General features: G+C 42.3%; 1 protein-coding gene across 3 annotated transcripts in view; it reads left to right on the forward strand.

The window, feature by feature from the left end:
- The window catches only part of ldlrad4b (low density lipoprotein receptor class A domain containing 4b), a 261,157-nt gene extending 247,845 nt beyond the window's left edge, over positions 1-13,312 (forward strand). For all 3 annotated transcript variants that reach the window (XM_042224164.1, XM_005930189.3, XM_005930190.1), the window contains 3 exons: positions 1,057-1,211; positions 2,817-2,867; positions 6,126-13,312. In XM_042224164.1, the coding sequence (XP_042080098.1) occupies positions 1,057-1,211; positions 2,817-2,867; positions 6,126-6,719 (800 nt within the window). In that variant the 3' untranslated portion in view covers positions 6,720-13,312. The remainder of the gene's footprint in view (positions 1-1,056; positions 1,212-2,816; positions 2,868-6,125) is intronic.
- Positions 13,313-17,008: the final 3,696 nt, after the last annotated feature.

Consider the following 17,008-nt stretch of genomic DNA (forward strand, 5'->3'; position numbering starts at 1 on the left):
ATCCACACTATGTATATGTATACAAACTACTACTGTGCTTTCTATATTTAATCACAGACTTTGCAGCTAAACAATGCAACACATTTCTGCTTTCATACAGTGATAAATGACATGACAGTAACCCCATTATTACTTCCTAATCAACCCCTTTTGGTTCATATGCACGTGTGTGTGTGTGTGTGTGTGTGTGTGTGTGGCTGTGTGTGTGTGTGTGTGTGGCTGTGTGTCACAGAACAGAACACCACAGTTATTCAGTGTCTCCACAAAGGAACCACTGTGTTCTGGGACAGACGGCACACACTGTCTCAACACTCGTCTTTTTTGTGATTTGAAGCTTTTCTCTGTAGATTCCTCAGACAGACACACACATATTCATATACCGTGTAAATCACACATACACTCAGCCACTTGGAGATTGACCTGTGCTGCTCTCTGCTGGCGAACACACATTAGAGCAGCTCAGTCGTGGTTCAAATCACTGGTCCTCTTACCGGGTGTCCTGGAGGCTTCATTTTGCATGATCTCCATCAGCAGAGATGATCTTAGTTATGAAACTGGCCTGTTATCACTTTGCTTTAAATCTACCTTTTTAACAGTGCAGATTTGACGAAGAATGATTAATGTGACTCTTAGGATTCTCAAACTGAAGTAGTTCAGTCAAATTACAAGCTGTCTGACTTTAAAAGGCCTGCAAATATCCTAATCCTGGAGGTGTTCACTATCTCTGCTACATAATGTCATTTTCACTTGAAGGCAGTTTTTAAGATGTGTGTGAAACATTCTCAAATCTTATTTCCCTGCATGTGATTAAATTTGAATTGCTTTAAAGTGTTTATTGGACAAAATTAAATATTTCAGTCGGTCTGTTTGTGCTCTTAGAAAATGTATTGGGTGTTTTGGAGATGATGCAGATTTGTCTGGAAACCACGTGATGTGTTTTTTTTTTTTCCTTTTTAAATAACTTGATATTAAGAGTAGTCATTAACTGCTAAAGTACCTTTAATCTCTAAAAGTTAGATGCTAATCCTCTTCCTCTCTTTCCATGTGTTTGTGCAGCTGAACTGGAGTTTGTTCAGATCATCATCATCATCGTTGTGATGACTGTGATGGTGGTGGTGATCATCTGCCTGCTCAACCACTACAAGCTCTCCACCTGGTCTTTCATAACGAGGCAGAGCCAGGCCCGCAGGCATGACCATGCCCTACAACAGGTCAGTGTGGGTGGGTGGGTTTGTGGGCGGGTGGGTGTTTGAGAAACAGAGAAAGAAAGGGAGAGCTAAAAAGAGACTGTTTGTTTGTGTTGCTTGTACTGAGTGGCTCAGACGGCACTGTTCTCCCAGCATCCATGCCAGTAACATTTTGATCTAAACTGGTGTCTGTGTGTGCGCGCGCATGTGTGTTCATCTGTTCTCACTGAATGTCCCTGCCTACTCATTGTGACAGTACATTTCTGTATTTCTGCAGCAGGACAAACATAGCTTACCAGTATGTTCCCAGTAAAGCTGTGCTGAGCTAAATGAATCCTTTTATCCCAGTCTGAGTTTCTGTCCCAGTTTCAGCGAGGTAACGTCTTCGCGCGCGTCTGTTAGATGAACTTGCTGAATTGGTTTCTTCAGAGCCAGACTCTGTCAGGCCTTGATGTTTAATTCACTACAGCGCCGTCTAGACGGCAGCCGCTCTGCCCCCGTACTGACATGTACACTCTGGGACAAACACACATGCACACACACACACAGTTTATTTATGTGCGTTGAAATAGACTCAGGCTCAAAACATGATGCATTATGGATCCATAAACATATTCAGCCTACCTAATGATTTGTCAGCTTTGGTGTACTGTTACCAACAATTTGAATATTAGTGTTCAGCTAATAAGCTCTGCTTTTTGATTCCTCCTGCCACTCTGTGCTGTGTATCATTCAATCAAAGCGAGGTACAAAGCAACATCAGAAAGCAACAAGCCCACTGAATGATGACCTTTACCTCTAAAAGATGCATGAATAAACAGTATTTATGCATGTTTATGCTTCTCATGTTGCCCCCCCTAAAACAAAACAAAAAAAAAAAACCAGCTAAATGTTGTTGACTGTGCTGTCTGAGAAAAGATCCTCAAGTCAAGTGTAGATGAAGGGGAAACTTCAATTATTTGACAGTTGTGTTTATTTGTTGTAGCTTTTATCCTGCCTATTTTTAAAATGGAGTCTTCTGTCTTTTGTTGTGCTCTCAAACAGGGCAGAATTTTGGGTTTGAAGCCATCAGGCATTTCTCAGTGCTGCTGTTTCATCTTTTGTGTCCTCATTAAGTTGTTACTTTTTGGTTTTTTGTTGTTGTTGTTGTTTTTTTGGGTTTTTTTTATTCATGCTTTCTTCTTTTTCTTCTCCTTTTTTTGTTCTTTAGCTGTGAAGTAAGAAAGTTTGTTAATGGTGTCACATCAAAATCCTTTTCAGACACAGCAAACAGTAATGACTGCAGACTTCTAAAGCATTACACATTTTATCCCTAGAGCCCAGCCCCAGCTCATCCTCAGTATCCAGCACTGGATATCTGGGCATATATTTGGTCAGCTCAGATTCTTATTGTTACATTGGGAGCTGCTCACCTGGACAGGCTACGTGATGACACCATTTTTACATTTTCTTTTACATGTATTTTTCTCATCTTAAATTCTGGACCAGTCCTGTTTATGCATCTCTAGTAATATGTCGTTTTTGTTGCTAACCTGAGCATCCCACTGAAGCACAAACACAACAATCTTCAACCCACCCGGGGACTTTTTGAACCTTTGCCTTCCTCTTTGTTTGTGTCTTCATGTGCAGGACGGGTGCCTGTGGCCTTCAGACAGCGGCTCTCGGCAAGGTGCCTCGGAGGTAAGACCACCACACTGACTCCCGATAAACACATTCAGCTAATGCCGCATGTTATAGGAGCTGAGTGCTCAGCTGAATGAAACTTCACTTTTCCACAATGAAACTGAGTATTGCTTTGGCTACACTTGTTATATGTAAACTTACAAATATTGAATTTCAGTAGATTCAGCAAGTTCTTACTAAAATTTCTGCTAGTTTGGCTGTCTGCAGGCTCCTGAGTGTGTAGCCTCTAACCAGTTAAGTTACTGTGATAAGGTTGTTGGTCTTTTCTCTCTGAGCATTGGATCTGGAAACAGTTGTGATCCTTGGACACATTTTCTGTCAGGAATTTCCTTGAATTGCAGGAGCTTTTAGAAATTCTCAAACCTTTAACAAAGTAAGGTATAAAGAACTAAATGGAGACAATGACTCTTGTCAGCATCGCAACTATAAGGAAACAATGAATGCATAAAACAGCACTTTTTAAAAAAAATTAAAAGAACACAGTTACACTGATGGGCTCTCCAAACAAACAAAAAACTATGAACGTGCAATGATGATGTCAACAAATATTCAGCCCAGCGCAGTATCCTTCCTCAGTACAGATTTTGTCTGTAGGCAGAGTGCGTAGATGAGTGTAGAGGTATTGTTAACTGCAACGTATGGCTGAATAAATTTTGATAATCTGACACATTTATTGCAGCTGCATCTCAGTCAGAATCACAGTGTGACCACCTGGACTTGGTTCATTTGGTTAGGACGCTAAATTAGTTTCTCGCCTCGTTTTTAGGGAAGCAATTTAAATATTAATAAAAACCTCGTTGGCAGCTCTGGTTATGGGTTAATTCAGTGTTTGTCCTTGTGGAAAAACCAAGTGATCTTTAAAGGCTTACAATCAGATGCTCTCTGCTGCTGAATATTTTATTTTCAAGTAGCTGCAGCCCTTACAAATAAACACAACAAATACAGAACCCCAAAATTCATACCTTTTTATCAAACTAAAATGCTACGAAAAGAACATAGATGATAAAAGTGCATTTAACAGTTTGGCATTCAGAGTCGGTATAGAGAAGTGCAGTGTGTAAAAATGGTAATTAAAAGGAATAAAACAGAGAAAGGAGACCTGAACACACTCAGGGATGGCTTTTGTCTAATCTCCACGCTCTGCTCGCCCCGTTATAAAAGACATCCATTTCCTCTCAGCTTCTCTTTGTGTCTTTGTTGGCTTATTTATCAGCGCTTGCCCTTGTAGAGTTGTTTGGCGGTTCAGTCAGGGCCCAGAGAGCCTGATATGTGCATTTTTTTGCTTGCTGGTAAATATTTGATCGTGCAGGAATTGGAGCTCACACACTGTGTTGCAATGGGTATGCCTGGCACTGTACTCCAAAACAAGATCAAAATTGGCATGTTCTCAAAGACTCGTGAATACAAAAGCACAAACAAATGCCAGTATACTCATTGTGACTGGTGATCTGATCTCTTAATTGCGTTGATGCCAGATGGAGGAGCTTCCGAGTCAGGGTCGGAAGAGACGCGCTGGGAAAATCACATGGTAGTATTGATTAGTTGCAGATAATAGTATATTGAGGCTGTGTGAAAGTTTTTGGCTGGCAAGTGTGGATGCACTTTGGCAGTCTGTACTGGCTTGTAGCACCAAGTCGGATTTAAAAGGCCCCAAGAATTAAGCCACAAAAAAAAAAAGACGTAAAAACGACGTGTGCACCCAGAGAGACCCGGAAACTAAGGAAAAGGCCACGGAGAGACAAACGCAGAGGGAGACGCAGCCACTGAGTGTGGGTGGCTGATGGATGCAGGGATGGGGGCTGACTGAGTGTTTGTGTGGCAGGGCGGGGGGTTGGATGGTTTTTGGTGCGTCATTAATCAGCAACACCTCCCCTGACACTGTCTAGACAGACGTCTGAGAGCTGCCCCGCTCTGCTGCGCTCTGCTCCCTCTATCAGCTCCACACCTTTCTCCCCCTGCCGTCTGTCTATTTGTCTATCTCTGTCCTTTCTCTCTCTGCCTTCAGCTCTTTTTCCCTTCTCGCGTTTTATCTCCCTGCCTCTTTCTTCTCCTCCTTTCATTTCTGTGCTCTTTCTTTCTCTCTCCTTATCTCAGTAGCCTTTCCTTTTAATCCTTTCAGTTCCACTCTTTCCCTCACTCCGTCTCTCCATTTCAATTGCCCTGATCCTCTAAAAACCCCCTCCCTCCCCCGTCTGTTGTTCTCTCCACCCAGACTGCCTTGTCAGTGGGGGTTGGCTATTAGAGCCGCAGTCACTAATTGAAATGGGTTCCCTCTGATAATGACTCGACACAGTGGAAATGTGTGGAATTGGATAGAAATGTGAGAAATGAAGAAATGGATCGTGCCGTCACAGTCTGAAGAGTTAATTGAGGTGAAGATCTCTGACAAAAGCTGGTGAATGAACCGGTGTGCTGAATGTTTTTCTGTTTGAGTGCGGGCTCCTTTCTTCCTCTTTACTGTAATTACATTGTAATGTCTGTCACAGCTAATTGGTGGCACGCTGGCGTGTGCCGTTGCTGCACCAGGATATCATTCATTTTAAATATGCAGCATGGTAACCATACTTCACTGTACGGAGCCTCGTCTCCCAGCAAAAGCCTGCGTGAAGTCAGCGTATACAGAAATGATTGTTATGCAGAAAGCATCATGTGACTTGCTGTGAGGCCATAACTGGTTTACACTGTGACCAAAACAGAATAAACAAATGAAGGCTGTGTACAGGGTAAGGTCAGAACTGCTAAACTGTTAATAGACTCTGGGTATGACTCTAAAAATTACAGGTAATGAATTGGGATGGATGAATAATCGCAGATAAGTCACTTGACAAATAAAATGAGAAACACTTGTTGCTTCCAGCCTCATTGCTGGTTTGATAGATTTGGATTTTGGATTGCAGGCCAGACGTGATAAGTAGTTTTTGCTGCTACAGTGTCATTAACTCACAAGGCTGCCTGGTCATGAAAATGATTTTAATGATTAAAAAAAAAAAAGATGTTTAACGATGAGCTGCTGAATTATTCCCAAAAGCTCAAACAGAAGTTTTGTAGATCAAACAGTGACTCTCAGTTCATTGCACTGAACATCAGTTTGAGTGTTTGGTCATTTTCACGTTGTATGTGTATCAGAAAGATACTGGTATGAAGACTGATCGAGTTCCTGTTGATGCCAGCCAGCTCACAGCCAAGCTTTTATCTTTGTCCTCTCCTCGTGCATGTCCCAGCTCATTCACTCCTCTGTCTCGCTCTGTCTCTCAGGTGTTATATGCTCCGCAGGCGAGGGATCGCTTCACCGCTCCCTCCTTCATGCAGCGTGACCGCTTCAGCCGCTTCCAGCCCACCTACCCCTACCTGCAGCATCAGATTGACCTGCCGCCCACCATCTCTCTGTCGGACGGGGAGGAACCACCGCCGTACCAGGGACCCTGCACCCTCCAGCTCCGTGACCCCGAGCAGCAGATGGAGCTGAACCGCGAGTCGGTGAGGGCACCGCCCAACCGGACCATCTACGACAGTGACTTGATCGACATGGGAGGAGGCGGGAGTCTAGGAGGGGTAGGGGGAGGAGGGGCTGGGATGGGGGGCGGTGGCCCGAGGCCGCCCAGCAGTAACTCGGGCATCAGTGCCGCCAACTCCAGCAGCCACGGGCGTATGGAGGGCCCCCCGCCAGCATACAGCGAGGTGATAGGCCACTACCCTGGCTCAGCATTCTTTCTACACCAGCACAGCAATAACCAGAGGGTGGGGAGGCCGGGGGGGCTGGGGAGCAGGACAATCCAGCAGCAGAGCCAATCAGAAAGCACAATTGTACCTGCCAAGGCCAAGGACGGCCAACCAGAGGACTTGGTGTGAAGAAACGGGGAGGGGAGAGGTAGGGCAACCCACCCCAGACTGAGATCTGTGTCTCTCGTTCACCCCAGACCTCCTGTAAGCCGGGGTGTCTCTTATCGCTCTGTCTCTCACGTCCTCTCTCCACACTCCCATGCACAAACACACCAACTTTAGCTACAGAAACGAGCAAAGAGAGGAACCAACAACTGATCTCATTTCATCCATGCGCTAGCACTGCTGGGACAGGATGTACGCACTGTGTCCAGACTTTTTTTTTCCTCCTTATTTTAAGAAAGAACCACACTGCTAGCACAGATTGAAACAGTTTTCTCTTTCACCCCCCCCCACTCCCCCCGGCGGTGATGCCGCTGTCCCCAGGAACTGAGGAGGGATCAGTTTTGGGGGGGTTTGTTGTTTTCTTCTTTCTTCATTGTTTTTCTGTTTTTGGACCGGGATCTGTGCACAAAGCGAGAACTGAGAATCAAGGACTTTACAGAGAACACAACGAAACAAGAGACTCACAAACCCAAATCTTAGTGCCAAGGTTCACAAGGAAGCAAAACAAAGGGGGGGGAATGACTTGTTTTAACATTGAAAACACAAAAGAAACGTTATCTCAAAGTTGCACTATCTTTTTGTTGTAAAAGAGAAGAGGGAAATGATGTTATGTTATAACAGCGATGTTTTTAATTTCCTGTCTTGTTTGTTTGTTTTTTGGCCTTTTTGTGAATGGACTGATTGACTGACTGAACTTTGGCTCCAAAGTTGTTTTAAACAATTGGGAGCAAAAACAAAAAAACAAAACAAAAAAACCCAACAACAACAAAAAAACAACAACAAAAAAAACAAGTATTATAAGCTTATGTCCTTCCTTTTTTGAAAACCGCAAGAAATCCTTGTACCCAGCCTAAACATCTCTGTCTGCTTACACCACAGGCACAGTGAGACTTAGTAAGAGAATAACCTGTACTGCTTCATGTCTGCGTTCACATCATGGGGAGGGGTGGGGGGGTAATCTGCCTCATGAGCAGCTGCTGGATTGATGGCGTGTTATAACTAACCACCAGAGGAAGTGAGCAAAGATTAGAGTCCTAAACACAGCTTGGCTGGATTCAGTGGGATCCAGGCTCAGGTTTGTGAGATATCAGCCCAGCTGTTTTGATATCAAGTTAAAAAAAAAAGCCCTCGGCCCCTGTTAAGGAGGGTCTGTCTAGCAGGTGGTCAGAGCAGATTCTTCTCATTTCAAATCTACCCTGACTGCTGAGTACCTGATGTTTCCTCTCGCCCCCATTCCCTGCATCCAGGTCCACTGCCCTTCCCCAAATGCTCGTCTCAGACATCTTGCACAGTGCATTCTGCCAACAGCCACCACACTGAACTCGAACCCACACAGAAAAACACAAAATATGTGAAGAAGAAGAAGGAGGGGGGAAAAAAAGAAGGCTCGACTCTCCGTCTTCACGTTTCTAAAGCCACAAAAGAATGACACAAAGTGAAGATTCCTGTCTGCGTCTGTCAGCACAGAGATCAGGTTTTTAAAGGAAAATTGTCTGTGGTCAAAGTCAAAGGGCTATGGGAGGCTCCTTTTTGTAAAAGAAACACAGAAAAAAAACCTTTTTGAAAATCTAGCCTTTTTCTCTGCTCATCGTTGCCTTCTCCTCTGCTCTTGCGCTTTATCTGTCTCTCTTTCCTGTTTGCGCCAGTCCCCCTCCCCCCTTTTCTAACGGCGTCTCCGGTAAACACTGTTCATCATCACTCCATCCATCCATCCATCCGTGTGCAGAAAAAGTGCGATCAAGTGATGCAGAGTCCGCCGAGCCCTTTAAAGTGGAGACTGGAGTGGAGTTCTCATTCGGCAGCATGCTGGTGCAGCCCTCTCCTCACTGTATAAGTGTGTACACGTGTGCGTTTGTTGGTCAGACCTTTTAACAACACAGAAAAGCACTTAATGCTCCTGCAGGAGTTTTGTGTGTGTGTGTGTGTGTGTGTGTGTGAGAGATTGTAACTGAATGATTTATTAACTGACTCCAGTTTAAACATTCAAGGACATATTACTTCTTTAACACAGCTTCAGTTCAGCTTTCATCGGGATACAGTCGAGTGTCTTTCTTAAAAAGGCAGAAATGCTCCATGTTTGATTGTCACAGTGCAAAGGTGACATCACAGTGAGCCTCAAACAAAGTGGACGCATCCAGCAAACCCCAAAAAGGAAAAGCCCAGCTGGGATGATGATGATGTGAGTCTGTTCCATACTACGTACTGGTTCCAGGCGTGCTAGCAGTACAGCCTCAGCACGTCGGCGTGCACGCGGGACATGCTTGTTTTCTGAGTGAAGTGCAGTCTTTATAGTCCCTCCATGTATTAAATCTTTGAAAAACGAAAGCTCTGCTTTCTTTTCAAGATCAGAGGACAAGGTTGTATGAATTTGATGTTTTTCCTACTCTCAGCAAATCCCATGAAAGTGTCTAAATACTTTTGTGACCTCCTCACCCCGTCTGTAGCACTCGGCACTAAGCACCAGTTCCATTCATTTCTGCTGAAGAGACACAATATTTAAAAGAAGCATTTGGCTCAAGGTTAAATTAGTGTGTTTCTTGTTAATGCCAAAATTCATCGTCGAAGAGCAATCGCTTTCACAGTCCACTGTTGTCACGATTTTAAAGCTCTGTACGTGGGAGTCATTATGACAGGTCTGTTAGTGGAGCTTTTTAAAAAAAAAAAAAAAAAAAAAATCCAACCAGTGGATTTTTCAGCGTGAGGCTCACAGGGAGGTGGGTGCAGCACCTGGACGCTGCACACGTGGCTCTAGTTAGATTTGGACTGGTTGAGGACTATTTTAAGCTCAAACACATTTGGTGCTCTAGTGGGCACTAGCACCCACAGGAAGGCTGTGTGAGTCCATGTATACGGCTGCGTGCTGGTAATGAAGGAACATGCTTTCCGGTGCGACTCACTGTTATTCAACCACAGTCGAGCTCATGGGAATAACATGCTAACAATAACACGTTTGCAGATCATTTTTGTTTCAGGAAAATGTGTGAATCTGTTGCCAGGATGTTTCAGAAAAGCTGAAGAAGTTGCAGGATGTTTCACAGCTAACTGGCAACAGGTCCATAGCATCTTTGATTAGAAAGGATCGTCTTTCAGTAAAGACGGTTAGTGATACCATACTCTGAAGACTGCAACGGAAAACGTGTTTGTGCCCACGCTCGTGCCAGATGAAACCCTCAGTAATGCTGGGTGATGGAGCAACATGTGGTCCCACCCTGATGATCTTTCAGTGAAGCCTCTGCTTATTTCAGCAAGACCGTGCTTCTCATACCTATGGGATGAGCTGCTAGGATCAAATTTAAGCGACACGTGTAAAATGTAGTCTGATCATTTGATATAATCTTGTTTAAACTGCTCATTTAAATTATTTCCATTAGGCTGTGTTGGGTTTGTAACATTTTACACTGAATCCCAGGGTGCACTGGGAACATGCAGTACTTATGAATCTTTTCATGGGATTTGTTGACAAGAAAAAATATAAAGTAACACCAGGCTGAACATCTTTTATCACTACTTGTCAGCGCACAACAAAGAAAAACTTGATGAGGTCTCGTATGACGAATACACAAACCTCTGTAGTATGAAATGAAATGTGTCGGTGTAGAACACCTGCTGCTGCCAGATGAACACGGGTGATTATTGGACGAGTGCAGCAGTGTTCGATGGCATCATGCCAAACAGCTGAGGTGGAAGCAGGAAGTGGTTCTTCATGTATGTTTGTCCCCCTCCTTCCACACTCATGAGTCACTTATAAGAAAGTTTCAGTCAGTCTGAACGGAAGCCCCGTCGGCATCGGTGTGTTTGAATGTCCCAGTGGTTATCAGCTGACTCTAAGGTTTTGTTGTTTGTGTGTGTGAGTGAGATCACATCGCTGCTATTGCTGTTGCTGCTGCTACTGTTGTTGCTACTGCTGCTTCTCATGCTCACCCCAACCCGCCCAAAGTCTTTGTATCACCCCCCCTCACATCAACCAGAAGGAGAGAAATCTGGCCCTTTGCAGTCAAACCCACAAGTATTGAGACATCAAGCCTTGTGTTCCAACACTTTGACTTCAGACGAGCAGAGGTGTGTTTACCTAGCAAAGATTGTCCCAACACTTGGCCTTTGACCTACTCCAGCCCCACATCTTCTTCCCCCGTTTTTTTTTTTTTTAATTTATTTTTTCCTTCTTCTTCTTTGTTCTCTGCTTGTTCTTTCTGCGCAGTCATAGCTTGTAAATGGAGGATACAAAGATGAATTTTATGTTTTCTACAAGGAGGTTTGCATGTTACTATTATGTGAGTAAATAAGGTGCCTAACGTTCATGTTTGAGCAGACCACACCTCAGTCAGACTGCTGCTGGGAATCCGCGAGGGTGGCTTCATCGCCGCCTGTCTGGCAGAATAGAGAAGCAGAGTGCGAGGACGGCCAAAGAGCGATCCTTTGTCTTTTTTTCTTTTTTTTTTTCCTCTCTCTAAAGTCGTGGACGGATGAGTCTGCTCCGACATTTAGGATTCTGGGGCGTTCTCAAGCTCTTGTTAATTTAGCGACACCCACGCACCCACCCTCCCTCCCAATGAGCAACAGTGTGCCTGTTTCCAAACTTGCTGCTCCACCTTAAACTTTTTTTATTTTTATTTTTATTTTTTTTGAGTGCGGCAGTTGCTCACCGGCCATTGTGCCAGACAGGACCGGTCGCTCCTAGAGAAGCCACTGAAGCCATTCCAAGCAGTAATGTGACCCGTGTGGAGCAGACATAGGAAACCCACTTGCACTCAAAAAGCTCCCACCTTCGTTGTGCCTCACTTCCAACGGTGCTTTTTTCAGTAGTCTGTCTTTCTTTATGTTTGTTTGTAAGGTGCTGTATATAACTTGAATATATTATGCACATATCCTACCCAATGGGTAGAAACCACAAAAAGATGTTGTGAATAATGTAATATAATGTATAGACGATATAAGAATTTTAAGAAGGCAGCATCAAATTTGTAAATGCCTACAGTTAAAAATGTGCTTTGTCTTTTTTTTCCCTTTTTTTTTTTAAAAAAAAATAAGAAAACGTGGTTTGCAAAGTACGCTTAGAAAATGGTTGCAACACAAATACAAATTACTACTTAATAATATTTTGCTATGAATAGTCTGTTATGAGGACGAGAGAACCTCGGGATTAAGGACCCTTGTTGAGAGACGATATTCACGTGTTTGTCGGATTCTTCTGTCACAGTGCCAGCCATCATTTAGGCACTGGCTGATGATTTTTCTTTTGACCAACTAACAAATGTATAGCTCTATTATACAGATCTTTTAAGAAAACCTATATCTCACACACACACACACACACACACGAGAGCTGTCAGCACCTCTCCGTGATCTTGGAGAATGTGCTCCTCTGTACGTCTGATTTTTAGTTTTTGTAATTCTGCCAAAGTGTAAAAACTCGCTGAGCACACTGGGCTCTGCTTATTGGTCCGGCTGGATGTTTAGGCATTTCAGCTCTAGTTTTTAATTGCATGGTTGTCAAAGAGGAAAACCATCAATGGAGGGGAAGAAGGAAAAAGAAATCCATTTAGTTTGGAAAGTTGCACCAGCATGGCACGAGCGAGGGGAAAAAAGCCGTTCAAACTGTCACTTTTTTTGTTTTTGTTTGTTTCCTCTGTTATTTTTCACGATTATTTTCTACATTATAATGTTATATGTGGCACAGTATATTAAAACAAAAGTCATGTTTAATCTGCAGTCATTTATTTACAGTATGTACTGAAAATAACTCCACTGTACAATAACCGCAGAGCATGTTCATTCTTATCTATAGACGATGTACATAGCAACGCGCCATGTTCTCTTTGAAGCACCAAATAAGTGGCAGTTGTGTAGTTTATATTTGGAAATGGTCTCTATTGTAACTTTGGCTGGCGTGCCGCTCGGCTCTCCTCTTCCTTTAATTTCAATTTAAAAGTTTTTCTTTCTCTTTTTCGTTTCCTGCACTAGCTTGAAGAATTAACGGGCTCAGACTGATCTTTTATTTGATTTCTCTCTTCGCAGTGCTCTCTCTCTCTCTCAGAAATGTGTACTCGACTGCTGACAAGACCACAAGTAGCTCTTTTTACTGTTCCTGATTTTAATGACGACGATATCGTGTCAACAGTTTGGTATTCTCTCAGTCTTGACAGCTAACATAGGACTGCTTCCATCATGGGTTTTGTAACATCGTTTAGCTTTCGTTACAAAAATGATTCTTCCTCTCCCCCCTCTGTGCTCAAATCTAGATATATATGGCTGTATTCAGTAACCATACAATGTGTGTGTGATTTTATATATATATCTATATAAATATATATATAATATAAAATACACACACATACACACAAACACAGAGGTAAAATTGTTGTGTATTTTTCCCTCTTTTTATTTAAGCAATTGTGATGTAATAGGTTTTAGGCCTAAGGTCTGTTATTGCAATACTTTTACAGAAAAGAAAAAAAAATCAAAAAATGTTGCTCTAAGTGCTGTTGTAGTCAAAGATTTTATGCTTGTACTTATGCTGTAGTCAAACTGCAGCGTAATGAATAAAACTTTAAAAGTGATTACTCTGTTGTTCTGCCTGTTTGTTCCTGTAGTCTTCTATAGATAATGAGGTTTTGTAATGTGATTACTGTGAAGTCGGTGTGGGCAGCCCTGCCACTCGGCTCTTTATCTGTCCTCGCTGAAGCGGCCAAATAACATGCGAGCAGGATTTAAGGCGGGTCAGCAGCTTCACGGCCTTATTAACCTGCTTTTCTGTGTTGCTTGGCAATGCAGGTGGAAGCCCGCTGCACGTACATGCAAAACACAGAGTAGGTTAATTTGGCTGCTATGATACAATTAAGACACATCGCATATTTCAGGACCGTGTTTTATATTTGAGTTTATCTGGAGTCTAAAGCATGTAGGCTACAGGCACCAGTGAGTCTTGAGAAAGAAGTCGTTTCAAGATTTTGTCAAGCTCTCAATTAAGTTTTAAACCACACATATACACCTTTTTTCAGCATCACTGGTTTGGGCCACTACTATTCATGGAGACTTCAGATCCTTTCACTGCTCATCAAAACAACCTGAAGTTCAACACTACTCATGCTCAGGACCTCAGCTGTGTATCTGTGTATCTCTAAGGCAAACCACATGATTGATTGTCAGTACAGGAACCTTTACCATTAAAACTGACATCTTTGGGCAGTTTTTGTCTGGAAAAATCCGTATGAAGCCCCAAGACTTTCCAACCAGTCTTAGGCTTAACCCTTGTGTTGTCCTCGGGTCATTTTTGACCCGAAAAGAAATCTTTCGCCATCAAAAATGTGTTTTTTATTCATCAAATGGTCTGAAAATAACAGGAGTTATTCAGTACTATGCTATGCATGATTGGTATAAGTTTTAAGTAATTTGATTTATTTATGGTTTTGGTTTTTATTGGATTTGCTAATACCTGTTGTCCTAAGGGGTCAAAAACGACCCCAAAGTACAAAGTGTTGTAAAGGGTCACATTGTCACAACATACTGCTTTCAAACATCTTTGATCTTGGATCACTGATGTGTGGGGTCAAGCAATGGTCATAACAACCACAACAACAACAACAGGCAACACAATGAGGAGGCGGGTGCTCTACATTCAGTTCAATTCAATTTTATTTATACAGCGCCAAATCACAACAACAGTCGCCTCAAGGTGCTTTATATTGTAAGGTAGACCCTACAATAATATATACACAGAAAGTATGAAAAAGTTTTTTGTTTTTTTACCATGTTGTGGAAAGGAATGACCAGTAGAACAATGCTCATATTGAAGGAAGTGAAGTGAAGGAAACCGATGAAGATGAGGAAGAATCTGAACTATGTTCAAGTAGGTTCTCAGGCATCCAGGACATGGTAGTCTAAGGAGCTTGGAGAGAAAGTGACTGGGCTTCTTGAAGTTTCTTGAATTTTCAGAATGTGAAACTGAAATAGAAGATGTGTCAGAGGACTACACATCATCCATTTCAATTATGATGAAGACAAAGAATCAAGCAGGAAAGAGGAGTCAACTGAGACAGAAATATTTTCAGTAATGTGAGGAAACATTGATCTGGTCTTCTATCCTTGTCAGTGACAGACGATGCATGACTCTCATGCGTCACAGAGAAAGACAATCTACCACGGTCCAAGCACATATGCCAGGTCCCATACTCCTTCGATTGCTTTTCTACTCGAGTACTGAAAGCATTATACACAATGTATTATGCTTTTTAACTTTCACATGCCAATGGATGCATCAGAGACCAAGTTGGGGTTCAGTAACTTGCCCAAGGACACCTTGGTAAGAACTCCAGACTAGAGCACACAGAGATTGAACCAACAACTATCCAATTAGCAGATGACCTGCTCTACAGCCAACTCAATGACAAACAAGGAGAGACAACAACAGATGAAGAATAATGGATCGAATGCAGCTGTAGGCATAGGTGGGTATGATTCTTACGGCCGTGCATCTATCCAGTAAAGTCGCTACAGCCAGTTTATGACATCCGGAGTCTGGTAGGGAAGTTTTCATGCTACCGTGCCTAACATGCTACCGTGCCTAACACAAGATTAATCATAGAATCTCAAAAGTGATATCATTTCATGATAAAGACACAATAGAAGATCATCGTTCATGACACAAACGTGCTCCCATGAGGTGTATGGAACACGTGGGTGTTTCTCCTGCTGTGATGTAAGATCCAGGTACTGATGTGACTGTATGAGCACCAAGTCCCATCAGAGGACTCTGTCCATTCCAACAGAACATCCCAAGTAAACTGGGGAACTATGAGATAAAAACATGGGCAGTATGTGATGCCAGGTACAGCTGTACATGGAACATAGTGTACGATGCTAAACTATCTGGCCCGCAGTCAGGGCACGCAAGTTGTCCCTAATACTACAGAAGGTTTCCAAAAGGAAACAATCACCTGTAACAACTTGTTTACTTCATATGCCCTTGGCCTGCAACTACAGAGAAGAAAGCTGTCCATGATGGGACCAGTACAGAGGAATAAACCTGAGCTTCCTCCTGCACTTGTGGCAAATATGGGTGTTAACAGACCTCTCTGCACTGAATCATACTTGTTATTAACCTCTGTCTCTCTTCCACAGCATGTCTTTTATCCTGTTTTCCTTCTCTCACCCAAACTGGTCGCAGCAGATGGCCCCGCCCCTCCCTGAGCCTGGTTCTCCTGGAGGTTTCTTCCCGTTAAAAGGAAGTTTTTCCTTCCCACTGTCACCAAAGTGCTTGTTCATAGGGGGTCATATGATTGTTGGGTTTTTCACTGTATGTACTATTGTAGGGTCTACCTTACAATATAAAGCACCTTAAGATGACTATTGTTGTGATTTGTTGCTATATAAATAAAATTGAATTAACACTTGTAAGTGTATATTAAAATCTTTTACCACATTCGACTGCTCTGCTGTGGGCTATAAGGGTTTGGTATTCTTTGCATTTTCATCACGTTGATATCACATTTGTTGCATTTAAAAAGTTGAAGAAGTAAAATAAGACGTTATCCAAAAAAGTATAATGTATACTATGTAGTATATATACTACTTGTATGGGATGCAACTGCTAAAACTGCCTTTTTGATGATAAATAAAACGTATAAATTAATGTCTTTTAAAAAAAATAGCAGCTTTTTAAATGTATATTTTTTTTATTGAAAGTTTTGTAATTATGACAGTCATCCACATAAAAAAAATGTAAGTTTTTCCATTCTATATATTTCCTCCATCCCAACAGGATGTTTATCAAATATTTGTCCCTTAAGCAGGCTGCTGATGGGATATTGCCCAAATACGCAGTACAGAAATCCAAATTTAATTTGAGACCAGTCACCAAGTAAATTGATTCGACCACTTCACTCCAGTATGGTTGGATTATTGGGCATTTCCAAAATATATGAAAATGATCTGCCATGTTTCCCCCACAGTTTCTCCAGCAGTATCCATCTGTCAGTTGACCTTTTTGTTTGTATTTTATTTTGGGTGTTATAAAAAACCTAATAAAATTTTTCCACGTGAATTCCCTCCAATAACCTGAACTAGTAGTTTCCATCTGTGTCCTGCATATATTTAACCAACTGTTAAACCAACTGTGTTGATTTTAGCCTCCGTCTCCCAATTAATTTTAATATAATTGGTTGATGGATCCTTAAGTGATTGTAGGTTCCGATACAGTTTAGCAATCAATTTATTTTTAATCTGACCTTTATAAGCTTCTTTTATAACGGGGACTA

The sequence above is a fragment of the Haplochromis burtoni genome, unplaced genomic scaffold (genome assembly GCF_018398535.1).
Source record: "Haplochromis burtoni strain Fernald_Lab_line unplaced genomic scaffold, NCSU_Asbu1 Contig_130, whole genome shotgun sequence".
NCBI lineage: Eukaryota > Metazoa > Chordata > Actinopteri > Cichliformes > Cichlidae > Haplochromis > Haplochromis burtoni.